At 50.9% G+C, this 15,789-nt stretch overlaps 1 protein-coding gene across 2 annotated transcripts in view; it reads left to right on the top strand.

Annotated features, from left to right (window-relative positions):
- Window positions 1-15,789, top strand: part of SRRM3 (serine/arginine repetitive matrix 3) — a 173,163-nt gene that overhangs the window by 116,217 nt on the left and 41,157 nt on the right. For both annotated transcript variants that reach the window (XM_073315243.2, XM_073315245.2), the window contains one exon: window positions 15,184-15,309. In XM_073315243.2, coding sequence (XP_073171344.1) covers window positions 15,184-15,309 — 126 coding nt within the window. The remainder of the gene's footprint in view (window positions 1-15,183; window positions 15,310-15,789) is intronic.

Raw genomic sequence — 15,789 nt, 5'->3', positions numbered from 1 at the left:
AGGGGGTTCCAAAGAGGATGGCTCTAGACTGTTCTCAATGGTAGCAGATGACAGAACGAGGAGTAATGGTCTCAAGTTGCAGTGGGGGAGGTTTAGATTGGATATTAGGAAAAACTTTTTCACTAAGAGGGTGGTGAAACACTGGAATGCGTTACCTAGGGAGGTGGTAGAATCTCCTTCCTTAGAGGTTTTTAAGGTCAGGCTTGACAAAGCCCTGGCTGGGATGATTTAACTGGGAATTGGTCCTGCTTCGAGCAGGGGGTTGGACTAGATGACCTTCTGGGGTCCCTTCCAACCCTGATATTCTATGATTCTATGATTACCCCCATTTTACAGATGGGGAAACTGAGGCACAGGGAGGGCCGTGACTTACCCCAGGTCAGCCCGTGGCACAGCCAGGAAGAGAACCCAAGTCCCTTGAGTCTCAGCCCTGTGAAGAGGCCAGGGGTTTCCCAGCTCAGGCAGTTCCAAGCTTCTGGCCACTTCCTGCCATTCCAGAAAATCTCTCCTCTGCTCCTCTCCTGTCAGTCACTGTCTTTTCTGCTTCGGTTAGGCCATGGACCGGTGGGGTGCAGTTGTCTGTCAGCACTACTGCCACCCTAGGGGTCCAGTTCTGTGCTGCGTGTCACTGTCCTGAAGTTGCACCCATGTAAACGGAGAGCAAAACTGTGCCCCAGGTCTATGCTAGGAGAGAAAGTCACAGCAGCTTGGGGTCTCACTCACCTCTCCCACATGCCCATCCTCTGCCAGTTTGGGGCAATGCTTCTCTTCTACATGGCACTCCCAGTGCCATTTGTGCCCTGGCCCTTGAAATTAATTGCCAGTGTAGTGGGTCAAATACGGGTAAATCTGGAGTAACTCCATTGATTTCCACGGAGCCCGACATCAGTTACTGTTGTGTAATCAATTACACTACCTGCCTTGGCCCCATTTTGCTAGGCACTGCACGGAATTTGGTGTAACCAGGGGTAGGTCAGTATCAATCCAGAGTTGCCCCACGCATTTTTCACTTCGCATCTTGTGTAAATCCAAAGTAACTCTACTGGCTGCACTGAGGCATGCGAACACACTGACTTCAGTTACACTGCTCCACATCGGGAGTGACTCCTCTGAGTCAGAATCTGGCCTACGATAACTCCCATCCTGTGATGTGTGTGTCTCTCTGGAATGGGATGAAGGGGTTTTCCACTCTCAAATCATTCAGGTGACAGCTTGTGCTACAAACACCCCGATTCCTAGGTTCTGATTTCATTCCCCCTCTCCTCTCCCTCCTCCCCTGGTGCAGCTCCAGGAATATCCCTGTCACCGCTTGGTTCTGCCCCAGCTTGATCGTGATTTATCTGTGAAATGTTTAATGGCACAGCGAGCACAGTTGGCAAGCCACACATCATCTATCAGCCTGGAAAGCAGGTCACTCTGGGACAGGAATAGATCCTGTAGGTTCACTGAATATTAATGCTTCATTAGGCTCAGGAAATCAGGGCAGTGAGAAAGAACTGCAGCACTGGGGGATGGGATGGGGAGGGGCAGAAACTTCTGCAACCACACCCCAGCTGAAAAGCACAGCTGGGTACAGCTCAAAGGGTACCTGGGTTTCAGTGTGGGAGAGCATCGCAAAGCCTTGCTGAGATCTGCTCCCTTGCTTGATCGCTCACTCTAGGGGCTGGTGGAAGGACTCATCAGGCAAATCCAGCTGCAGTCAGCAAGATCTCTTCCCCAAGGGAGGGCTTTCTGAATAAGGAAGCAAAATAAGACCCCAGGAGTGGAAAGTGAATAGAAAAACACTTCCCAGTTTGTAGATCATCCCAGCCCTCTGGTCCCTGGGCCTCCATCTCCACCCTCTAAGCATCTCTGCGGTGTGCATACGCAGTGGGGTGACCAGTTGAACTATTTGCAGACTTTGCAGTGTCACAGGGAGTACCAAGGGGAGAGAAGGGCTGCGAGACGTTTGAAGCACATTGGAGAGGAAATGGAGCGGTCTGGCACCTGGTCGGCATTCTGTAAATTCTGCCAGTTATGGCACTGTTTTCTCTGAGCTCACCCGCACAGACATGGATCTTAATTTGAGGCCAGTTTGCTTGGGGAGTGCCATAAAGCAGGAGCGGGGGGTAAGTGCAGGCTAGCATCTAAGTAATAAAAAAGCAATCTTGTGTGTCACACTCCAGCTGCGGTGAAGGTAGCAAGAGTCTGGAAGCTTAGTGCAGGATTAGAGAATGGGTTTGGGAGGGAATTCAAGTGTAGATGTCGCTCTCAGGTTATGCTGGGCAGAGGGGGTGGCAGACTCACAAAGAAGAAACCCCAGCTGGTAAATGTAGTAGCACTGAAGAGTCCCACTCATGGCCCAGGACCCCATCGTGCTAGGTGCTGTACAATCACAGAACAGAGATGGTCCCAGGTGTAAGTGAGGTGGATATTATTAATATTCTTATCGATTTGTACATCAGCAGTGCCTGGGGCCCTGGTCCTAGACCCCATTTGTGCTTGGTGTGGTACAGACACATCAGAAAAGGACAGTCTCTGCTCCAAGATGCTTACAAGCTAAGAATAAGAACAAAAGAACGGCCATATTGGGTCAGACCAAAGGTCCATCTAGCCCAGTGTCCTGTCTTCTGACAGTGGCCAGTGCCAGGTGCATCAGTGGGAAAGAACAGAACAGGTCATCCATCTCCTGTGGTCCATTCCCAGCTTCTGGCAAACAGAGGCTAGGGACACCATCCCTGCCCACCCTGGCTAATAGCCATTGATGGACCTATTCTCCATGAACTTATCTAGCTCTTTTTTTGAACTCTGTTATGGTCTTGGCCTTCACAACATCCTCTGGCAAAGAGTTCCACAGGTTGACTGTGCGTTGTGTGAAGAAACACTTCCTTTTGTTTGTTTTAAACCTGCTGCCTGTTAATTTCATTTTATGACCCCTAGTTCTTGTGCTATGAGAAGGAGTAAATAATACTTCCTTATTTACTTTCTCCTCACCAGTCATGATTTTATAGACCTCAATCATATCCCCCCTTAGTCACCTCTTTTCCAAGCTGAAAAGTCCCAGTCTTATTAATCTCTCCTCATACAGAAGCCGTTCTATACCCCTCATCATTTTTGTTGCCCTTTTTTCAATTCCAATATATATTTTTTTGATATGGAGCAACTAGATCTGCACACAGTATTCAAGATGTGGGCGTACCATGGATTTATATAGAGGCAATATGATATATTCTGTCTTATTATCTATCCCTTAATGATTCCCAACATTCTGTTGGCTTTTTTGACTGCCGCTGCACATTGAGTGGATGTTTTCCGAGAACTATCCACAATGGCTCCAAAATCTCTTTCTTGAGTGGTAACAGCTAATTTAGACCCTATCATTTTATATGTGTAGCTGGGATTATGTTTTCCAATGTGCATTACTTTGCATTTATCAACATTGAATTTCATCTGCCATTTTGTGAGATCCCTTTGTAACTTTTCACAGTCTGCTTTGGATTTAGCTATCTTGAGTACTTTTGTATCATCTGCAAATTTTGCCACCTCACCGTTTACCCCTGGTTTCAGCTCATTTATGAATTTGTTGAATAGGACTAGTCCCAGTACAGACCCTTGGGGGACATCACTATTTACCTCTCTCCATTCTGAAAACTTAAAAATTTATTCCTACCCTTTGTTTCCCATCTTTTAACCAGTTACTGATTCATGAGATGACCTTCCGTTTTATCCCATGACAGCTTACTTTGCTTATGAACTTTGGTAAGGCACCTTGTCAAAGGCTTTCTGAAAATCTAAGTACACTATATTCACTGGATTCCCCCTTGTCTACATGCTTGTTGACCCCCTCAAAGAATTCTAGTAGATTGGTGAGGCATGATTTCCCTTTACAAACACCATGTTGACTCTTCCCCAATAAATCATGTTCATCTAGTAGCAGTAGTTCAATATAGTAGTTTTACCCTGCAGAGGTGTCCACGTGCTGATGAATTTTCATGCATTACCCCTGGGGATAGAGGGGAATTGCTGAGCTGGGATGAGGGTTCTTCTACACTGCCTTGCTAACAATCCCTAGTACTTCAGGGGCACATTCCCTCTCCAAAACACTTGACAAGCATTGAGCCCAATCTTGGTTCAGCCATTTCCGAGGACAAGGTTAGGGAAACATACATTGTTTTGCTGGTGGTAAAAAAGCCTCGTGACCTTTGTTAGAAGCTCTAGCGCCCACCAGGTTTTGGAGCAAGGACTTTAAATTTGGCAGGGATCAGCCTTTGTCCTGGGGCTCTGCCTTTTGTTGTCCCTGTGAAAATCTCCCCAAATTAGGCCAAGCTATAAGCCTCTGAAAAATTACAACTTGCGCATAGTCAGAAGACCCTTGCTCGAGCCCAGGCTAATTCTCAAACCTTCTATCCACACTGAGCATGGTCCCAGCCCAGAGCTGCAGTGACCGGAGCAGGTCCTTCCCTGTATAATGCTATGTGCTCCGAAGAATCAGCTCCTAGCTGTCTCAAAGTGGGCACCTAAAATGAATGGATACTTTGGATCTGAAACTCTGTGTGCCTCAGTTTCCCAGGTGTGAAATGGAAATCATACCATCCCCTCATCCCGCAGAGGTGTAGTGAGGATATATTAATGGCTGTGAAGCACTCGGACACCATAGAAATCCCATGAAGAAAACAATATTGTCTTCAGAAGAGGGTTGGAATAGTGGGCAGCAGCTAAGGCCCGGGGTCACACAAGGAGCAATGAGAAGAAGACAAACTATTGAATGGCCACAGTTCAGCCCATTCACTGAATGAGTCTGGGGTCCTGTGCCAAAAATAACATGGGGGCATGTAATTAAAGACTGGCTCGTGCTGTGTATGCACAAGGGGGTTAGATTCAGGTTGCCCAGACAACTTTAATGCTGGCATTTCCTAATTTCTGAGTGCTTGGCTTTGCAACCTTCATGTTCTTTTAATGCCGTTTTGGTGTATGTGCTATATACCAACAGCACGGAGCTCTTTGCAGCCATTGAGCACCAAGAACCATAGAGAGCATCTCAGCGTCAGTAGCGTTCTCTCCATTTTACAGATGGAGAAACCGAGGCACACAGAGATTAAAGTGGCTTATCCAAAGTCACTCAGCAGGCCAGTGCAGAGCCAGGAATGGAACCCAGGACTTCTGATCACTGTTCCTACTGCCTCTGAGTTCCTACTCCAGCACTGTTTTCTGACCCACCTCTAAGCCACCCAAACAGCTCCCCTCCCCTCCTGTTAATCTAAGAGGCCCCCTGCTGTTACTGAAAAAAATCTTACCCAGGTTTCAGGAGGAGAAGACAAAAAAAAATCACCCAGGCAGCAAAAGCTGGTCCCGAATGGTTAAGTAAAGCTAAGGGGAGAAAATCTTCAGATGGGATGATTTTAGTAAGGGACTCCAGCCTGGACAGCCTAGCATGGGAGCTGTTCATGGTACTGATTGTTATCACCTGGCCAAGTCGTCAAAATCCAGCAAGAATTATATTTATTTACTCTGAAGGCATTGCCTGGCCTGCATGCACATCCAGACAAAAGTCTTCTTGAAATGTCACACCACTCAATCACTGAGAAACACGCCACTGGGAAAATGAAGGCAGCTAACCTGAGAAAAGCCTTTCTAATACCAGCCACCGTCCCTGTCTCTCTGGCGGGCAACTGGACAGCCTCCTGGGAGGATGGATAACTTGCAGTAGAAAGGAAGAGAGCTGGCTTGTACGTTGAGTCCACAACACCCTGGTTTTCAATCCCTTAAAACAGGCCATGGTTCACTCGGCTCTTACTTGGGTGAAACTCCCCGAGTGGCCGAGGTCCGTGTGCGTGGGGAGAGGCTGCCGCTTGTCATCCCCTGCTCAATGGCTGCGGAGGGGAAGGAGGCGCAAAGTGAGGCTGGTTTAGAAGAGCGTTTATCAGCCTTAATGTAAATCACATCATACAAATCCATTGCTGTCGGAGTCCCAGGGGAAGCCTGAGCTGGGTCCTGCCAGCTCTGTTAAATGCAGTTTCCAGCTGGCAGGAATGTGACACTAGTTATCATGTGATGCTTAATGAGCGGCCGAGGAGCCATCTTCCAAGCACTGGATTAGTGTCAAGGCTTCAGGCCTGGTCTGTCCCTCGATGCTGGTCAGGAGTCAGTGAAATTGCCCTAGGGTGCAACTAGTGAAGGGAGGGGAGGATCTGCATGCGGTGCGTGCCCTGCAAATCCCGCCTCAGCACCGGGCGCCAGCTCCGAGCAGAGCTGCCTGCCCCTGCCTGCTGTATTATTGAACATGATTTACCAGCTGATTCAGCGCGGGAAGGCCTGGGTCAGCTTGGCGGTCATGGGGATGGATGCTCTGTCTGTCTGTAGAATGGGTACAGCCCAGGCAGCTTCCCCGTGCTGCCCTGCCAGCCCGATGACCCGGAGAGGCCAACCTTAGGGCCTAGATGGAGAATTCTGTCTCTGAGGCCCATTCAGCCCTAGGCCTCTTGGCTGAGGCTACCAGCGCAAGGGACAAATGGGACAGATGCTCGGCCACTAGGAACAGACCTGCCCAGCGTTTTCCCTGTAGGCCCCCAACGAGCCATCCGAGGGGAACAATGTGGAGTCACTGCCCACCTGCTCCAGTTTCAAACTCGCCAGCTAGAGGGTCTCACCCTAACCCATCTCATCTCCACTTTCATTTCGCTAAGAGCTGGTTCAGGCCAGTCCTTGTTTGCCGCCCACTTCCAGGGGGAATATGGGATCTTGAAATGCTGGAGAACTGGAGGGTTTAGATCCAGGGCCTGACTTTTAGCCCAGCCTTAACTGCACCTTTGTTTCTGAGCTCACCGTTTTTAGGCCAGCGTGATTTGCAGACGCTTTGGGCCCCGATCCTGCAGTCTGACCTAGCCAGGCAGAGCCCCAGGGCAGGCAGGGGAGATGGGCCCTGCCCTGGAGAGCGACAGTCTAAACACACAAGACAGACCCATGGTGGGGGAAAAGCAGTGCTATTAACCCCATTGTACAGATGCGGCACTGAGGGCCAGATTTTCAAAAGCACTCTGCACCTCCCATTGTTCTCAATGGCAGCCGGCCATTTTTGAAAAACCAGTAAAAAGTAAAAAGTTGTGTCAATCCGAGATGCTGAGGGCTGAATTCTTTCGAAGAGCTGGGGCCAGGGAGTCAGTAGGATCAGACTCCAAGCTCCTCTATGCTAGGCTAGTGCCTTAGCCATCCCCCTCCACATCCTCCCTCCCTAGGGGCTAGCTTGCGACACCCTTTCTCCCAGTGAGTACTACCCTGCTCCTGGAGTAGCCCCATTGAAATTGGGGCATTTGCCGAAGGGGTGAGTTTGAGCAAGAGTATCCAAATCTGATTCAGATGGCACCCGGTTTGCTGGTGCTGTGGGGCCCTTAGGGATCAAATTCACTGTGGGTGGTGGGAGCAGAAGCCAGTGCCTGGAACCTTTCCCAGCGATCCTCCAGGCAGGGAGCATCCGAGCCCAAGTCCAACGAGCCTAAAGAAGGTGCTGCGTTTAAAACAAGTCACAGAGCTGCCCGTTCCCGCCCTCTGACGCTCTGCGTCTTCCTCTCTCGTGGCTCTGGCTTGCTGCGCAGCTGGAAAACATTTTGTTTGTACTCTTTGATGATTCGCTGGTACGGCTGGTGCCTCAGCAGGACACAGCCGAGCCTTTGTGCCCTCGCACCTACCTGTTCAAACCTCCCCCCGAGCCGGACAAAAGCGAAAGGGCACTGCTGTTACTGTTTGCATGCGGAGGCAGAGGAAGGCTTGGGTCAAGTTTTCACACTGCTCTGGGGATTGAGAGAGGATTGGAGAACAGAGAGATGGGGGAGACTCTGCTTTTGTTATTGGAACTAGCTAGATCAAAGCTAGCTCGGGTATGTCTGCACGTGCTCAGATTGCAGTGCAGACAGGGCGAAGGCTCTCCTGACTCCAGAGAGAGCATGCACTTTCCAGCCGACAGGCCTCTGCTGGGAGCCGGGCAGCCTGCTCAGGGCTCATGGGGTCAGCACGGATTTCTCATGTGCTTGCTGCAGCCAGAGTGCTTTGGAAAACCCTCCCACAGTGCCCCTTCTCTGCTGGGGGTGCCCCGCACACCAAGCTCCTGGTGCAGGGATTGCAGGGACCTGTCTGCTGAGTGCAGGGCTCTCGCTGAGTCCCACTCCCCTGTGCGGCACTAGTCTCTTACCATCCTGCAGGGAAGGGTCTGCCTGGCAGCATGGGGAATTGCACTGAATCTCCTCCAGGATATGTGGGATTTTGAGGCTCCAAGTCAGTGTGCCCATTCCCACAGTGCATTTCACCAGCCGTCTTGCCCAGACTCCTTGATGGCCGAAGCAGGGAGATCAAGTGGGTTGTCTGTAACCTGAACTCTTTAAACTATGATTTGAGGATTCAGGAATTCAGCCAGAGGTTCAGGGTCTATCACGGGAGTGGGTGGGTGAGGTTCTGTGGCCTGCGGTGTGCAGGAGGTCAGACTAGATGATCATGATGGTCCCTTCTGACCTTACAGTCTATGAGTAACAGATTTTTTAGACAAAGGAAACGCAGTGGATCTAATTTACCTAGATTTCAGTAAGGCGTTTGATACCGTGCCACTTGAGGAATTATTAGTTAAATTGGAAAAGATGGGATCAGTATGAAAATTGAAAGGTGGATAAGGAATTGGTTAAAAGGGAGACTACAGCGAGTCATACTGAAAGGTGAACTGTCAGGCTGGAGGGAGGTTACCAGTGGAGTTCCTCAGGGATCAGTTTTGGGACCAATCTTATTTAATCTTTTTATTACTGACCTTGGTACAAAAAGTGGGAGTGTGCTAATAAAGTTTGCGGGTGATACAAAGCTGGGAGGTATTGCCAATTTAGAGAAGGACCGGGATATCCTACAGGAGGATCTGGATAACCTTGTAAACTGGAGTAATAGTAATAGGATGAAATTTAATAGTGAGAAGTGTAAGGTGAGGCATTTAGGGATTAATAACAAGAATATTAGTTATAAACTGAGGATGCATCAATTAGAAGTAATGGAGGAGGAGAAGGACCTTGGAGTATTGGTGGACCACAGGATCACTATGAGCCGCCAATGTGATATGGCCGTGAAAAAAGGTAATGCGGTCTTGGGATGCATCAGGCGAGGTATTTCCAGTAGAGATAAGGAGGTCTTAGTACCGTTATACAAGGCACTGGTGAGACCTCACCTGGAATACTGTGTGCAGGTCTGGTCTCCCATGTTTAAGAAGGATGAATTCAAACTGGATCAGGTACAGAGAAGGGCTACTAGGATGATCCGAGGAATGGAAAACCTGTCTTATGAAAGGAGATTCAAGGAGCTTGCCTTGTTTAGCCTAACCAAAAGAAGGTTGAGGGGCGATATGATTGCTCTCTATAAATATATCAGAGGGATAATTACTGGAGAGGGAGAGGAATTATTTAAGCTCAGTACCAATGTGGACACAAGAAGAAATGGATATAAACTGGCCATCGGGAAGTTTAGTCTTGAAATTAGACGAAGGTTTGTAACCATCAGAGGAGTGAAGTTTTGGAATAGCCTTCCAAGGGAAGCAGTGGGGGCAAAAGACCTATCTGGCTTCAAGATTAAACTCAATAAGTGTATGGAGGAGATGGTATGATGAGATAACATGATTTTGGCAATTAATTGATCTTTAACTATTCATGGTAAATAGGCCCAATGGCCTGTGATGGGATGTTACATGGGATGGGATCTGAGTTACTACAGAAAATTCTTTCCTGGGTATCTGGCTGGTGAATCTTGCCCATATGCTCAGGGTTTAGCTGATCACCATATTTGGGACCAGGAAGGAATTTTCCTCCAGGACAGATTGGAAGAGGCCCTGGGGTTTTTTTGCCTTCCTCTGTAGCATGGGGCACGGGTCACTTGTTGGAGGATTCTCTGCACCTTGCAGTCTTTAAACCATGATTTGAGGACTTCAATAGCTCAGACATAGGTGAGAGGTTTTTTGCAGGAGTGGGTGGGTGAGATGTTGTGGCCTGCGTTGTGCAGGAGGTCAGACTAGATGATCATAATGGTCCCTTCTGACCTTAATATCTTTGAGTCTATGCAAGAGTAGTGGCTAGTGCAGAGGATGGGGGCCAGGACTTCTGGGTCCTAACCCTGATTCTCCACCTCAATTACTGTGTGATCAGTAGCCAAGTGTTCAGACCAAAGTGTTCAGATTCTGGGGTTAGGCCCCTGAAGCAATATTTAGGCATGTAAAGAAACGGCCCGTGTTCAGAGCAACCACAGTGCCCCTGGGAGAACCAGGCCCAATATCCAGCTGGCTCACTGCCGTCGGGCTCCCGAGGTTGAACGTGGAGCTGTATTGTCCCTCTGCACCCATGTCTCCTGGTCAGTGGGACAGTGATACTGCCCAGCCCTCCACGGGTGCTGCACGCCTCTTCATGGGTGTCTGTAAAGAGCTTTGAGATCCTTAAATGAAAGGTTGCTGCCGACATACAAGTCACCAGGCCCCATCCTGTTGCCCTTCATTGTAGCCCATGGCAAATCCCCTTGTTTTCCATGGGAACATGATTGCACCCATTGGCATTAAGCAGATAAACCCCTTGGTGGGAGGAAAAACACCAAGGATTTCCCTCATGCCGTTCCTCTCATTAACTGTCTTCTCCCAGCTTCTCTGCAACAGGCAAGCCAGACCCTGCCCCATCTCGACTGGCCTCAGCCAGCAGCTTGCCTGGGTATCCCACACGGACTAGCTTCAGTTGACACTGAAGCCATCCCACCTTCAGGTGGCCATATGTGACCTTCAGAAAACTTTGTCCTACCACTCCAGGCGACCCTAACTGTTCCCAGGTAACCTACATGGCCGCTGTGCACGCTCTCACTCGCCAGCGGTGAGATCTGTTACCCTGGCAATTAACTTCCACATGGCCTCCAACCCCAGACGGACTGAAGGTGACCGTCAGTAGCTCCAAATGTCCCTCTGGTGGCTCAGGTGAGCAGCTCAAAATCCTAGGTCATCTTGGGCCGCTCCTGCCAATGACCAGATAATCCTGCTGAGTCCCCAGATTGCTGTTCAGCCTTCTTTCTCCTCAGATAATCCATCCCGGTTTTCAACAGAACACCGGCTAAGCCCCTTCAGTGATAACCTGGCATAACTCTCTCCCTGTGATCTTCATTGACTTCCTCACCCCCTGCTAATCCCGGATAATCCTTCTGTGATCTGTGGAGGGACCGCACATGCCCCAGGGAACTGCGAAAAGCCAGGCTAACATCTCCAGCAACTCAAGATATCTACTGGGCCCCGCATACCCGCAGCTCAATCCCATTGACCCCAGCCAATGGGGTCTGACCCCACTGAACCTTTATATTGACTTTATTTTGCAACCACTGTAGTGATCTCAGACAGAGCCCTCAACATCCTCAGGCTGTCTTTATGTGTTCTAACTGATGGTTGGGGTAGCAGTCCTGACCATCTTGGCTAATAGCCATTGATGGATTTACCCTCTAGGAACTGATCTAATTCTTCTTTGAACCCAGTTATACTTTTGGCCTTCACAACCTCCCCTGGCAGTGAGTTCCACATGTTGACTGTGCGGTGTGTGAAGAGGTACTTCCTGATGTTTGTTTAAAACCTGCTGCCTATTCATTTCATCACATGACCCCTAGTTCTTGTGTGATGTGAAGGGGTAAACAACACTTCCCTATTCACTTTCTCCACACCAGTCATGATTTTATAGACCTCTGTCATCTCCTCCCTTCATCGTCTCTTTTCTGAACTAAACAGTCCCAGTGGTTTTAATCTCTCCTCGTATGGAAGCTGTTACATGCTCTTAATCCTTTTTGTTGCCCTTCTCTGTACTTTTTCCAATTCTTTTTTTTTTTTTTTTGAGATGGGGCAACCAGAACTACACACAGTATACAAGGTGCAGGTGTACCATGGATTTACATAGTGGCATTATATTTTCTGTCATATTATCTATCCCTTTCCCAATGGTTTCTAACATTCTGTTGCTTTTTTGCCTGCTGCTGCACATTGAGTGGATGTTTTCAGAGAACTATCCACAGTGACTCCAAGATCTCTTTCCTGAGTGGTTACAATTTATTTAGACCCCATCATTTTGTATGTGCAGTTGGGATTATGTTTTCCAATGTGCATTACTTTGCATTTATCAACACTGAATTTCATCTGCCACTTTGCTGCCCAGTCACCCAGCTTTGTGAGATCCTTTTGTACCTCTTCACGGTCAGCTTTGGCTTTAAATATCATGAGTAATTTTGTGTCTGTTGCAAACTTTGCCACTTCACTGTCTACCTCTTTTTCCAGATCATTTACTAATATGTTGAATAGGACTGGTCCCAGTACAGACCCCTGGGGGACCCCGCTATTTACGTATCTCCATTGTGAAAACTCACCATTTATTCCTACCCTTTGACTCCTATCTTGCGAGGACCTTCCCTCTTATCGCCTGACTGTTATTTACTTGGAAGCCCCGAGATCAAAGCCTTATTGTGCAAGGTGCTGTGCACACATACAGTGAAAGATTACCATCTACATAGACCAGACAGAATTATTATTCCCGTTTTACAGATGGGAAACTGAGGCACAGAGAGATTAAGTGACTTGCCCAAGGTCATAGAGGGAATCTGTGGTAGAGCCAAGTGTTGATCTCCCAATCTCCTCCGTCACATGGCTTTTCCGCTTCCCGGCTCCGAACAGCTCTGCGCCATGCCCCCTGGCAGCTTCGGCCATGGCGGAAGATCAGTCTGTGCTCTGCACCTTCTCTGCGGGCACCGGAGCCAATGGCAAGAGTGCCTGTTCCTATGTCGCCAGCCAAGCCAAGCAACTTCTGCAGTGCCCACCCTTGCCGTTGGCACGGACATCGCCTTGACATGGGCGATGCGGGCAGCGGTACGCTTCATGCTGTACAGCCAAACTCCCAAGACACTAGCGGGATGCAGGCGCAGCTAGAAAAGCCACTGAAGCCAGGAGTGTAAATGAGTGCGGGTCATTGGCATGGAGGGGACAGGGCAGAGACAGGAGGCTGGCTGGGCCAGGTCGCCTCTCCCGAGCTAGCCGTTCCTTCTGACTACAGCTGCCGAGCCTCAGCCGCCGTGGCCTGAAATCCCCAGCCCAGCTGGGCAGCTCCAGCTCTTCGCAGGGCAAAGACAGGAGGCCCATTTCCGCTGCCGCACCTAGTACACATACGCCTGCCCCAGAGACTGCCATGCGTCTCAGAAGCGTGACTTGCCCCCAGGGCTTGCCCAGAGCCTCTCTCACTTGCCTGGGGCACCCCCTTCGCTTTTCTCAGCCGCTCACTAAGCTGCAAAGTCATTCCCTCCCCTGGAAATTGACAGGCCCCCTCATTGGCCCACATGCCTCCCCCACTGGGGGACCCAGCTAACAAACGGGGAAACAGCGAATACCGCGATGCCCGGGGAGGGGGAAGAGCCGAGATCAGAGGGAAGAAGAAGCCTTTGAACCCCCGGCGAGGCTCTCCCTGCCAGTGTGTCCGTGGGTACAGCTCCTCAGGCCTGCTGAGGTTGGGACACTGGCAGCAGCCCCCGATGGTGGTGTGGGGGGTGTTCTGTAGCACTTTGTTAGAGGGACTTTTGCCCCCCTCGCACTGCCCGCTGCTGCTTCTCGCTGGGAGTAGAGATGTCCCACACTGACACGAGCCCCATCAGAGTGTGGGGCTCCAACCAAGCAGGGCTGAGGGAAGGAGGAGCCCCAGTGCGTGAGGGTAGGGCAGCCAGGAAGGCGTCTGGTGGAGATGCTGCCTGATCTCAGCAGGCAAAGCCAGGGGCACTGCGGGGTGGGGGGGCGAGAGTTCTTCATCCTGGTGCCTTCTGTGCCCACCCCTGTGAGCCTCCCACCCTCTGGGCAGAGCATGCTCCAGAGTCCAGCCCCTTGAATCGGTTCCATGCTGCTGAGTGTGGTCCAGTGGCTAAAGCAGGGGCAGGGCATCAGCACTCCTGGGTTCTGTTCCCCTCTCTGCCACTGCCTCTCTGTGTGACTCCCTTCAGCTCCCCGTGCCTCAGTTTCCTCATGACGGGTGGAATCCCGGCACTACCAGATGCCCATGGACGGAAGGAGCCAGAGGCAGAATTCTGATTCTTTAGAGATTGGAGTGGGGTTCTCCATGGGAGAACATCCGGGTGGGAAAGTCACATGGGTCCCGTAGCAAATCACCCAGAAAATCAGACACAGAGGCCAGACCTCCAGCTGAGTCCTCTTGGGCCTTGGGGCTGACGTAGGGCTCAGTGGTCCCTTGGCGTCGTGCTGGATCCAGTTCACCCTCTGTGATTTACATCCACAACAGTCCTTCCATTGTAACAAAGGCCACAAGGGCCAGATTGTGAAGCTCATCCAGGTGAGGCTGGCTGGTCTACGGCCTTTTGGGGCATCATATTGTTAGTTATATGTGTTGTGGGAGTGCCTAGGAGCCCCCATCACAGACCAGGACCCCATTGTGCTGGGTGCTGCATGTTATTCATTAGGTGTATTATGGTAGCACCTAGGAGCCCCCGTCATGGACCATGGTCCCATTGTGCTGGGTGCTGTATTTATTTATTAGGTGTATTACGGTAGCACCTAGGAGCCCCCGTCACAGACCAGGAGCCCCTTGCGCTGGGTGTTGTGTTGCCTCTGATCAGACCGAGCGGAAGCCCCTGCAGTAGAAAGGGATGTATCTGCTCTCCCTTGGGACAGGTCGGGCTCAGATCCCGTCTCAGGCTGGAACGAGCAGTGGTCGGAGGAATTGCTTCCAGTCATTGCTTTCCAAAAAGGGGCCCGGCCCTCCGGTAGGACGGGTCTCCCAACCTGCGTGGCATGGGGCTGCTGTCCCGGCAGCTCTCTCTCCCGAAGGACTATCAGTCCCTGTCGTTCTCTATCGCTCACATGAAACCCTGCCGTCCTTGGGGCTTGGTTTGCTGCTGCTGCCGCCAGAGGAACGTATGGGCCACTGAACAATCCCAGCAGTCGCGTCTTAATGAAACAGAGCCTGCACCTGGGCTCAAGGAAAGTCACCCACGAGCACTTGTATTGCCGATGACAGATGGCCCAGTGGTTAGGGCACTAGTATGGCTGGAGGGGAAGGCATCTCGACCCAGGCCTTTGGAGAGGTGCCCCGCAAGGAGAGGCTAGGCACAGGCCTGGGGCGACGGTGGCGTCGGCACGGCCTGGTCTATAGTCAGTGACAAGCCTGATCAGACTGCGTCTTCTCCCTTGGGCAGTGTGATCGAAAACCACCACCTGGAGGAGTACACCATGGAGTACCCAGAGTACGGAGAGGGTTGCCTGCTGCCCTGTGACTGCCCAGCCGACTGCTACCGAGACCACTGCAGCCACAGAGAGCACAGGTAAGTGGCTGGGGGGGCTGGCAGGGGGCATGCCCGGATCCATGCCCGGATCCCCTGGAGAACGTGCTTATAGCCCACAGAAATCACTGGGGACGCTGCCAGGGCTCTTAGGAGAACAGGCTCACATTCCAGCACACGCAGCCTTGAAGTGTTTGCAGGTGGCCAAGGGTACACCTGAGAACCAAGCGCTCCTCTCAGTCCCACCTGAACTGGGATTCGGGCTCAGTGAGCTGCTCTCCGCCGTGGATTCGCCAGATGTTCAACATGGGAAAGACACAGGAGGCCCGGTTTGGAAAAGTCAAACTGGGACTGTGGGCCACACGTGCAGGCAGACGGGGGCCTACTATGTGTGCCCAGTTGCAACAATGGCCCAGGCCCAGCGGGCGGCTGAGTGAGCCCAGAAGAGTGCCCAGCCTGTGTCACGCAGCACGGGAATTGTGCGTGCCCATCAGGTGGGCACTCATTTGCACGTACATTTTG

Source organism: Lepidochelys kempii, chromosome 17, assembly GCF_965140285.1.
Source record: "Lepidochelys kempii isolate rLepKem1 chromosome 17, rLepKem1.hap1, whole genome shotgun sequence".
Classification (NCBI taxonomy): Eukaryota; Metazoa; Chordata; order Testudines; family Cheloniidae; genus Lepidochelys; species Lepidochelys kempii.
The sequence above is the reverse complement of the archived record's forward strand: the minus strand, read 5'-3'. Positions and strand labels throughout refer to the sequence as shown.